Source organism: Oryza sativa, chromosome 11, assembly GCF_034140825.1.
Source record: "Oryza sativa Japonica Group chromosome 11, ASM3414082v1".
NCBI classification, from domain to species: Eukaryota; Viridiplantae; Streptophyta; class Magnoliopsida; order Poales; family Poaceae; genus Oryza; species Oryza sativa.
This window is the reverse complement of record NC_089045.1, coordinates 20,377,058-20,388,174: the sequence shown is the minus strand read 5'-3', so window position 1 is coordinate 20,388,174 and position 11,117 is coordinate 20,377,058. Positions and strand designations below refer to the sequence as shown.

Genomic DNA, 11,117 nt, shown 5'->3' with positions numbered 1-11,117 from the left:
ATCCAAGATGGCAGGGCAGGCCTTGTGTATAGCCGGTATGCTCACATGGATAGTTAGATGAGCACATGACTCACTTAACTCATATATATTAGTGACCCAAATGAGCATTTTGAATGTAAAATGGCTTGTTATTCATCAGATGCACTGGAGCGTCAGAGTGTAAAGCTGAAAGTATCACAAAGGATCACCACAATTCTAAAAATAAAGAGGTCCTTTACAGTGGTCTCTACTATTAGTTTTCTCTTACCAGTATTATGGAACTAGAAGTAGTGTCAGCCATTGATTTATGAGTTCTACTTTCAACAAAACAAATTCTATTATCGGGAGTTGATGTGGTAGTATAAATAGATATGATCAATTGAATTAGAAAAACATAAATGGTCTAGATTGGTTCTACCACCAGTAGAGAGCACTGTAAAACACCTCATAAATAAAAGGTTTCACAAGATTCAGCATAATTGCCGAAAATAATATTTATCTCACAAGGTTCATCGCATTGTTGAAAGCGATAAACATAGTTTATTCGTTGACTACCTTTGAAAAAGTTTATCCTTGAGTGGAAGAAAAAGCTTTACCAGGTCAAAAAGACTTGAAATATTGGTTAGAAACCATATTCTTAGTTCCTTGCAGTTGTATAAAAGCCTTCCCTCTCAATGCACTTCAATGTAGTACAAGCAGCTCTCAAAGTTTCAAAACATTCTCAATCAACCACGGTAATGGGGGCTAAGTTTGCAGAAGCAAAAGTATCAGCTGTTGTCCTCACTGGCCTTGTTGCTCTTGCAACACTTGTCAGCTGCAACACTGAAGGTACATATATATACACACATACTAAATGATGTGTGCTCACATAGTATTAAACTTCTGAAATTTCCGTTCTTTATTTTCAATGGTGAAAATTGAAGGTGACATACTGTATAAGCAAAAGGTAGCTTGGGAGGACCCTGAAAATGTGCTGCAAACATGGGATCCAACCCTTCACAATCCCTGCACCTGGATGCATATTACCTGCAACAATGATAACTCCGTTATCCGTGTGTAAGGCCTTCCTTTCTCTTCTAAAAATTGAAATAAATGTCAAAATGTGAAGAGATAAGAAATACTCCCTCCGTTTCAAAATATTTGACACCGTTGACTTTTTAGTACGTGTTTAACCATTCGTCTTATTCAAAAAATTTAAGTAATTATTTATTTTTTTCATATCATTTGATTCATTGTTAAATATACTTTCATGTACACATATAGTTTTACATATTTCAAAAAAAAATTTGAATAAGACGAACGGTCAAACATGTGCTAAAAAGTCAACGGTGTCAAACATTTTGAAACGGAGGGAGTACAAGAGAAGGCATCAGTAGCATGTGCACGCACATGCACAATTGCGTCTGTACATTTTCGTTGAAGATTCAGAGCTTTTATCTTGAAATGTTCATACAACCGCTGAAATTTAATACGCCATAAAAAAAAGCCAAGAGATACTTTATCTGTAAATCTTGTGCAGTTCAAAGTGAACATAATTGTTCGATTTCTTTTGTGCAGGGATTTGTTGAATGTACTCATCTCAGGGCCTCTGATTCCTCAATTGGGAGGACTGAAAAATCTCCAGTACCTGTAACAATTTCATAACACACTTTGCTTAGGACATGACAGCTTGAACTCAGATGCTGAGTTGCTGGAAAAATACTAACAGATCATGTTTGCAGTCAGTTGTATGGGAGTCGCCTAAATGGATCAATACCAGCAACACTGGGGAAGCTGAAACATCTTGTGAGCCTTGATCTTTCGAACAACCTGCTCACTGGCGCGATACCACCTTCGCTTGGCGCCATCAGCAATTTGCTAATTCTGTATGCTATTTTTTTTACAACAATTTTATATGCCGAATGGTGAAGAAATTGAAGTAAAATCCGGATATTGTTTGAAGTGCCAAAATGAATGCTGGTTATATGCAGGAGGTTATCTGGGAACAACCTGACAGGGGCTATACCCCCATCATTGGGCAATCTGAAGAGCCTTGAGATCTTGGAGCTTGGCAATAATGCACTGAGTGGCTCTATTCCAGCTTCTCTCGGCGATATTGAAACATTGAATTACTTGTATGTGCTCATTTCTAAATTTCTCATTGATAAGTTATAATATATCTCCTCCTCAAAAAAAAAAAAAAGAACTTGCAAGATGTTTTTAACTTGAAATAATATTCGTTTGAATGAAAAACTAATAAAACTTTAAAGAGATTATAAAGTTGCAGAAATGTTGATAGAAATGCTACTAGAGGAGACTCTGGTATAAGAACTAAGAAGCGAACGAAAGCTTATAAAGTTACAATTCTGTATTAAAAACCTTGAAGTATACAGCTTTGATGTGTAATTGTTCTCAAATAAACTGAACGATATGTTTTATATTTATGTCCAGAGATTTGAATGACAATATGCTGACTGGCACCGTGCCATTGGAAATCCTTTCTCGTCTTGTCACCACCTTGGATGAACTGTGAGTTGCATACATGTTATTAACATATTGAGTTATTACATTCCAGAGCATCTGTGTCCGGCATAATTCATGCCGAGACATGTTTGCGAGAGAAAAAAAAAAACATACTGAGACAAAACTAAATTTCCATACAGGAACGTTGCACACAATGATTTGTACGGCACAACCAGGAAATCTGTAACCAGAGGTATATATGTATCATTCTAAGATTTTGCATTTTCTTTATACATACATGCCAAATGTGTGCTTACATAAACTTCGAATTGTCATTCTTGCAGTTACTACCGTAGTCCATGACATGCCGAAAACTTCAAACTGAGTCCAGGGACATGATTCTGTACTATTTCAGGCATATTTTTGGAAATGAAGGAATAAAATAATATCGCATTACCATATGCTGAAGAGTTTTTTTTTTCCTTGGCATTTTGTGTTTCCCCTGTGGAGCATATGCCTGCACTCTACGCAGAAGCAAGGCTGCGCGCCTCAAGTTACATCGTGTACCCGAGATCGGAACGTGTGGGATGGCACTCGTCGTGAACCAATCATGGCATGTATGCAGGAGCTCGTGGCTATGGGCTCCTCTTATTTTTTCCATAAATTGGCAATGAGATAGAACAGAAAAGCTGCAGCAAAACAGCAGCACCGCGATCACTCGTGTTGTTCATTGTGCTCTGGAGTTCGAGCTCGTGCGTGAGTTGAAAAATCGAGCGAGAGAACCGACACCCTATGTGCTCACTGAAGTGCTGAACATGTCCTAGCTTAATGTTCACTTTAGTTTGCAATAGGTTGGAATTCAAACTTTGTGTTTACTGATAAGGTTATTCCATTATTCTATTCCATACCTACATCAATCATTTCTACAACTTCCTAATAATTCTAAAGTAAATCAGAGAAAACATGAATACATCTAGTTCACATAAACATGTCTAGTTTAATTTATGCTTCAGATGAAAGGGAAACTTTCACCTCGGACAAATGCAGTTGTTACTAATTAATACTCTAGCTGCAATTTGAACCGAACCAAACCGAAAGAGCATTTTCCTGTTGTTGTTAGTTTCTTCTTGAGTTTTGATTTTGTGAATTGCTAAAAATTGTCAAGTTCTTTAGGCAGAAAATTTTCAAATGTAACTATAGTATTATTGCAGTGTAATTACATTTTGACTATAGGCAAAATTTGCTACATGGCATCGAAAAAACGTGTAATTGGCTGGTGGACATCGCAAGAATGAGAATTTACTGTCAGGCATAAAAAAACGTGTAATTAGCTGGTGGACACTCACGGGCTTATTTTATTATTTCCGGTGGATTTGGAGAGAGAAACACTGGTGAGAGTACGATTTTGCCCCTGTCATTGTTCCACTTACAACGAGGGAGCGAGAAGGCGAGCACCGCGTGGTGGATTGGATTCGATTCATCCCCGCAAACCTTAGACGCTGATCCCCCCACTTCATCTCCGACTCGATCGCCGCCGGTCGCCATACCGTACAAGCATGTTTCCGTCGTTTCTACTCCGGGCACTCTCCCTCGCCAGTCGCAAGGCGGCGTGCCCACCTCACCCCCGCGACCTCGTCATGCTCGCCGGCGCGCACAGCGCAAGCCAGGCCACCACATCCTGTTGTCGTCCCTTCTCTAGGCGCTCTCCAGCGGCGGCGTCGACGGCACGAACCTGGTGTCACCTACCACCACTACCTCTGGTGGCGACACATGGTCGGAATCGGGATATCTACGAAGCCCGCTCCTTGGCAGATCAGCCTGCCGGTGCGAGCGCGGAAATCAAGTTGGGGTCAGATTTGGTGGCTTCGGTGACCGCTCGCGAAGACTCTGCTCTCCTCCGTGCTCGTCACCTCTTGAACAAGGTACAAGTCCAGGCAGAGCAACATCACCTCGCCGTGCACGACGGCTACGGGGGAGTGAGACTGGACTGAGTCTTGGTTCGAACCAGACACAGTCTACTGTAAGCAAAACGATGGCAGGGGCAAAATCATACTCTCACTAGTGTTTCTCTCTCCAAATCCATCGGAAATAATAAAATAAGGCCACGAGTGTCCACCAGCTAATTACACCTTTTTTTTATGCCCGACAGCAAATTCTCGTTCTTGCGGTGTCCACAAGCTAATTACACGTTTTTTCGATGCCCTGTAGCAAATTTGCCTTGACTATATTGTAACTATTATATGATTGTAGTGTATTTACACCGTAACTACATTATAACTTCTATATACAGGTTATTTAAGTTATGTGCATTTTTAATAGTTATATACAAGTTATATAAAAGTTACAATTTAATTATATTACAATTTGTTCTTCAAAACCCAGTAGAACTGCGATTCATTTCATTAAGAAGAAGAAAACAAATATTTACACCGGAGAGGATCAAAGATCACCCCTCCCTCCAAACAAAAAATGTCTCTTAATTACATTACAATTATACTATACTATAGTTATGTTTGGCATGCGGCAGTATTTAGGTAGCCCTTTTTTTCTTGCATAGCTCAGGATTTCGCTTTCGGCTCGGTGTTCAAAGGTAGAAAACTGATGTTATCACATAAACCGAAGTAGGCTATACCTCTCCATGTTCTGTGCAGTTGCCCCTGTCAACCAAGCTCTTGCGATCAATCGCTCGCACACTCCCCTCCATAGCCCTTCCGCCCTCACTCGGTTTAACCCAAGAACCGAAGAAACCGACCTGGCCTGGAATAGTTTGGCTTTTAAAGCTCTTTTTTTTCCGACAATTTCTCAAAAACCGAACTTCCTAAAAAACGAAGAAAATGACTGAAAAAACCATAGAAATCTACTCCATTGTAGTAACACAAACGTTATATGCTTTATGTAAATGACCAGGTACAATTTTAGATTGTGGTAAAATATGTTGAGGGTTAAAATGAAGTGCATGGTAATGAGAATTACAACCATTAATATCCAAAAAATATCATTTACTGAAACATCTACTCACGTGTTTATATAGCAATCGAACCAACTAGGGGGAAAATGAAAAATTAGAAAAATGAAAGAAAAAAAAGGAAATAAGTAATAAATTTTATTGTTTACCAAAAAACAATGGATTTGCTACAGTTGTTGGAAATCTTCACATGAAAAGATCTCTTACAAGTTAAATAAAAAAAATCAAAGCAAGTAGCATAACAACGTTGCATGATACCTATATTTCTAGAAAATAATAAGGTACTTAATGAAACTGAAGGACACCTTTCACAACTCATTGTATGTTTTTCAAAGTAAATGGATAAAAATAAGTATGAGTACAAACAGACATAATAGATATAAAAACAAAATCAAAATTCATTACCGTAAGACACATGCCTATTACAATGTGATTTTCTGCTCGCTTATTCTATTAAAAGTAGCATTAGTACTTGTAGTCACATCAAAATTCTCAATCCAAAAGAAATCTGAATCTGTACCTCCCGTGTAGTTGAAAGTATTTTTCACTGATTATAAACAAAATCGACAACAATAGGAAAGAAAGGTTCTTCTTATTTTTCATCTGCTTGCTTGTCTAACAGACATATACTAGGCTGCATTCGGTAGTGAGCTTTCCCAACATATACCCTCGTTTTTCATGCACATGTTTTTCAAACTGCTAAATAGTGTATTTTTTTCGCAAAAAATTGCAAAAAATTTCTATAGGAAAGTCACTTGATAATACCATATTAATTTATTTTTAAAGTTAGTTTTAGCTAATACTTAATTAATCATCTAATGAGTTGCTTTGTTTTTCATGCCGAAGGGGGAAAGTTCCCAGTCAGAGCAATGAACGCAGCCTAGTATGTTTGATAAGTTAGTTTTACTTAATTAATGCCAATGTACTGTGATACTCGGCAGTATAACAGAAGCATACACATGAACAATCTACAAAATAAATGTGTCTAGGTATAGATAAAAAAAAACCCTTTTTTCTACTTGAAATATAAAATTCCTGCAGGAAAAAATGGCCAGAAAGCTCCATTGACTGCAAGACTTGGACATATGTGTCATTGGAAGCTTCTATAGAAAACTTTCTGATTGCTTAGATGACAAGTACTTCCTCCATCCAAAAATATAAACGTATTTCTAGAATAGACTTTGACTAACAATTACTCTAATACGATATAATTCATACAACATAAAATTGATGCCATAGATTCATATTCAAAAGTATTTATGATTATGCTTTTGTAGCACACAAGTGATGTAGAGTAATTGTTGGTCAAAGTTTTATCCTACGAGATAAAATAAGCTTTATATTTTTGGACAGAGGGTTTATGTTCATCTGACCGGCTTCTTCTTTTACCATTGAAGTTAACCTAACAAAAGATAAGCATTTATGGTCGAGAGTCAATCCAATGGGTAGTAGGAGAAAGAATTGTTCCATGGTTTCCTTCTATGGCTTGGTATTGGAGTATTTGAAACTTTAACAACTTCTGAAATAGAATATGAAATGACAGTACATGGATGTTTGCAATTAGTCAAGTGGTGCACAGTTGAAAGTAGATGTATACTTTTTTCATATATATTTTGTTAATAGCTTCATATATATGTTTGTTAAGAGATTCGTATATATATCTTAAGAGTTTCATTTTTGCATATATATTTAAAATTATGACTATTTTGCCATAACCCATGCATTTGATACTTAAATTCACGTATATATACTCCCTCTGGTTGTAATGTTTGACGTTGTTGAGTTTTGGACATATGTTCGTTCATTTGTCTTATTCAAAAATTTTGTGAAAAATATAAAAATATAATTCATGCTTAGAGTAATCAAACATATCATGACCAAATAAATGATAATTACATAATTTTTAATAAGACAAAATGGTTAAACATATATCCAGAAGTGAACAATATCAAATATTTAAAACCGGAGGGATTATAGTGCAAAATAGCATGATCTTTTTAACCCTTACTCTTTTGGTATTGTCAACAAGATCCCCCTCTATATTTTATCACTCTATAATTAAATATACATATTTTTACTTCCCTTAAAAAGGGTTTGCAAAACAGCCAGTAACCGAGCGGTAACCGCGTTTACCGTGGGGTACGGTAAAAGCAAAACCGCAGTAATCTCCTTAAATTCAAATAAATTTAAAAAATAATTTGAATTTTTTATAAATTTTACACGGTTTCGTACGGTTTGCCACGGTTACTGCATAGTAACCCCGACCCCGGTGATTTGGAAAACCCTGTCCTTAAAAATAGTTGTTTGTTTTCCGTGAACATACGGACATACCCTTTGACATTCCTAGAAAAATAATCTATATTCTTAGCCTATACCATCGAAAATTTGTTTGCTGTCTTCAAACTAGTTTTTCCTCTCTTTTTTTTTCTTTCTGGGTTTGATACTAGGAATATACTGGCTTGTTCTTCGTGAGATGCATACAGACAAAATTATTAGAGATTCGAAGCGTAAAGCTGAAAGTATGAGAAAGGATCATCACAATGCCAAGAACAAAAGATGCCAATGGGTTCAACATAATTGATGAAAATAATAAATGCCAAAAGGTTCATCACATTGCTGAAAATAGTAAATGGAGTTTCTTCTTTGACCACCTTTAAAAAAGTTCATAGCTGAGTGGAAGAAAAAGGATTTTTCAGGTCAAAAAGACTTGAAATTTAGGTTAGAAACCATTTTCTTAGCTGCTTCCTCTAGTTGTATAAAGAGCCTTCCCTCTCAATGCATTTCAGTGTATTACAAGCAGCTTTCAAGTTTCAACACATTTTCAATTAGCCATAGCAATGGGGTCTCAGTTTGCAGGAGCAAAAATATCAGTTGTTCTCCTCACTGGCCTTGTTGCTCTTGCAACACTTGTCAACTGCAACACTGAAGGTAAACACAAACTATATGATGTGTAACCACATAGGCACGCACCGTTACAAAATGCGACTTGGTGAAATTGATTTGTGAAATTTGCATTATGTATTTTTCAATTGCAAAAATTGAAGATATATGATGTGTAATCACATAGGCACACACCGTTACAAAGTGCGACTTGGTGAAATTGATTTGTGAAATTTGCATTCTATATTTTCATTTTTCAATGGCAAAATTTGAAGGTGACATACTGTACAAGCAAAGGGTAGCTTGGGAGGACCCCCACAATGTGCTGCAGACCTGGGATCCAACCCTTCACAATCCCTGCAGTTGGATGCGCGTCATGTGCAACAGTGATAACACCGTCATTCGTGTGTAAAGCCTTCTTTTCTCTTCCCCCCCTTGTTCTGAAAACTGAAAATTATATAAAAACACAAGCTATCACCATCAGTAGCATGTTCAGTTGCGTTTGTACATTTCATCTGAGTTTCAGAACTTTGTTCATGAAACGTTCATAGAACCGTATAAATCTTAATATACCATAACAAAAAGCAAGTTGTTATCATCTGAAAATCTTGTGCAGTTCAATTCAAAGTGCGCATAATTGTTCGATTTCTTTTATGCAGGGATTTGGGGGATGCAGACATCTCAGGGCCTCTGATTCCTCAATTGGGTGGACTGAAAAATCTCCAGTACCTGTAAGAACTTCATAACTCGCTCTGCTTCGAACATGACAGTTTGCATTCAGATGATGAATTACTGGAAAAATATTGATAACTCATGTCTGCAGTGAGTTGTACGGGAATCGCCTGAATGGATCAATTCCAGCAGCACTGGGCAAGATGGAACATCTAGTCAGCCTTGATCTTTATAGCAACCTGCTCACTGGCACGATACCAACTTCGCTTGGTGCCATGAGCCGTTTGCGATATCTGTATGATAATTTCACAATAATTTTATAATACCGAATAGTGAAAGATTACGGTGAAACTTCTGGATATTGTTTGAACTGCCAAAATGAATTATGGTTATATGCAGGAGGTTATCTCAGAACAAACTGAGAGGGGCAATACCCCCATCACTGGGCAATCTGATGAGCCTTGAGGATTTGGAGCTTCACAAGAATGCATTGAGTGGCTCTATTCCGGCTTCTCTGGGCAATGTCAAAACATTGAATTACTTGTATATGCTCATTCCTAAATTTGCCAACAGAGAAATTACGAGATATTTTTTCACCAAATTGGGAACCTCCAAGATACTTTTAACTTATAATAGTAGTTTTTGTTTACATAAACTACATCCTCCACCCCAAAAGTAATAAGAAAAGATTATAAATTTTCCTTTTTTAAAAAAAAGATTTTACTAGAGGAAATAGTCATATACTAGGTTTTGCACAAATCTGTGATATAAAAATTCAGGGGATGAAAGCTTACAAACCAGTATTAAAGACCTTCAACTAGAAGCATACAACTTTGATATGTTATTCTTCTCAAATCAACAGAACTATATATATACCTTTTTAAATTTGTTTGCAGGCGGTTGAATGGTAATATGCTGACTGGCACTGTGCCGTTGGAAATCCTCTCTCTTCTTGTCTCCAACCTAGTTGAATTGTGAGTTTTACATGCTTGTTTTTCATGTATTGATTAGTTAAATTCCAGAGAAACAGTCCTGATTAACTCATACTGACAAGACTAAATATTTCGTACAGAAATGTTGCGAATAATAATCTGGATGGCACAGACAGAGAATCTGGAACGAGAGGTATGTATCATTTGAAGCTCTTTTGGCTGCGTACATCCATGTTGAATATAGAGGCCGGGTTTTAATCCATTTTTTATAAAAAAAACATTTTGAAGCTTTTGACTTTTTCTTTATATACGTGTAAAAAAATCAGTTGTGTTGATTACATGAACTACCGATCGACAATATTCTTGCAGTTACTACCATTATCCAGGACATGCCGAAAACTGCAAGTTGAATCCAGGAATCCAAGTTCAAGATTTTGTATTTCAGGCACATTTTGGAAAATGGGATAAATAAAAAAAATAATGATCCCTCCTGTGCTCACTGAAGTACTATTACTGAACATATATCTCCTAGCATTTTAATGTTGACTAGGAGTGCAATGGAAATTATGGTGCTAATATGTACTTTCTCTGTTTCACATTATAAATTATTTTGGGCTTTAATAGATTCATGCATCGATACATGTATGTACTTCATTTATGTGTTCAAATTCATATGAATGTTAGTGAATCTTGACTAGAGATAGAGAGACCAAAACATCTTGTAATATGTAATGGAGGGAGTAGTTGTGTGTTTTACTGATCATGTGCCTCTATTCCAAAACTTACTAATCATGTATTTCCTAAAAATTCATCTATGCGGTGAAACTGAGAATTATTATGGTTTCAAATTAAATAGTAGATTTCACTTCAGACTAGCTTTGTTACCCATATTTAGTCTGAATGAGAGTTTTACAAAATTTAATCACTTTGGACCCGTTTTTGTTACAAAACAGCTGCAGCTCGAATCTGTGGCCCACCTGTCCAAGAAAGGGAGAAACATATCCATGTAGAGGAAAACATGGATATACGGTGTAAACCCCAACTTAGGTGAAAAATCGTGCAAACCATGAAAAAAATGTCAATTTTTTGGAAGATTTTATTTCATGGTTTATACAGGTTTTCAAGTAGGGTGGGGTTTCCACCACGGTCAATAAAAAGTTGGGATTTCCGGCGTATATTTTGGTCACATGCTGTTGTTTTTGTTCCCCTGTTTCTAGTCCTCTGTTTTTCGCATGGAGAGAGCCCCA

General features: G+C 36.8%; 2 protein-coding genes across 2 annotated transcripts; both read left to right on the top strand.

Annotated features, from left to right (window-relative positions):
* The first annotated feature begins 716 nt into the window (after window positions 1-716).
* LOC4350586 (disease resistance protein BAK6) lies at window positions 717-2,806 on the top strand. Its single transcript, XM_026021679.2, has 8 exons — window positions 717-807; window positions 903-1,035; window positions 1,537-1,608; window positions 1,701-1,844; window positions 1,950-2,093; window positions 2,410-2,487; window positions 2,622-2,674; window positions 2,766-2,806. Exons 1-8 carry the CDS (start codon window positions 717-719, stop codon window positions 2,804-2,806), a joined length of 756 nt encoding a protein of 251 aa, XP_025877464.2.
* Window positions 2,807-8,176: 5,370 nt separating this feature from the next.
* LOC4350585 (disease resistance protein BAK6-like) lies at window positions 8,177-10,627 on the top strand. The gene is made up of 8 exons (XM_015761061.2): window positions 8,177-8,314; window positions 8,542-8,674; window positions 8,926-8,997; window positions 9,090-9,233; window positions 9,338-9,481; window positions 9,835-9,912; window positions 10,011-10,063; window positions 10,240-10,627. Exons 1-8 carry the CDS (start codon window positions 8,224-8,226, stop codon window positions 10,278-10,280), a joined length of 756 nt encoding a protein of 251 aa, XP_015616547.1. The 5' UTR covers window positions 8,177-8,223; the 3' UTR covers window positions 10,281-10,627.
* The last annotated feature ends 490 nt before the right edge of the window (window positions 10,628-11,117 follow it).

Coding starts and splice junctions, on each gene's coding strand:
- LOC4350586 (XM_026021679.2), top strand. CDS start 717: ATGGGGGCTAAGTTTGCAGAAGCAAAAGTATCAGCTGTTGTCCTCACT. Junction 808..902: donor TGTCAGCTGCAACACTGAAG/GTACATATATAT, acceptor TGAAAATTGAAG/GTGACATACTGTATAAGCAA. Junction 1,609..1,700: donor CTGAAAAATCTCCAGTACCT/GTAACAATTTCA, acceptor TCATGTTTGCAG/TCAGTTGTATGGGAGTCGCC.
- LOC4350585 (XM_015761061.2), top strand. CDS start 8,224: ATGGGGTCTCAGTTTGCAGGAGCAAAAATATCAGTTGTTCTCCTCACT. Junction 9,913..10,010: donor GTCTCCAACCTAGTTGAATT/GTGAGTTTTACA, acceptor TATTTCGTACAG/AAATGTTGCGAATAATAATC. Junction 10,064..10,239: donor CAGAGAATCTGGAACGAGAG/GTATGTATCATT, acceptor ATATTCTTGCAG/TTACTACCATTATCCAGGAC.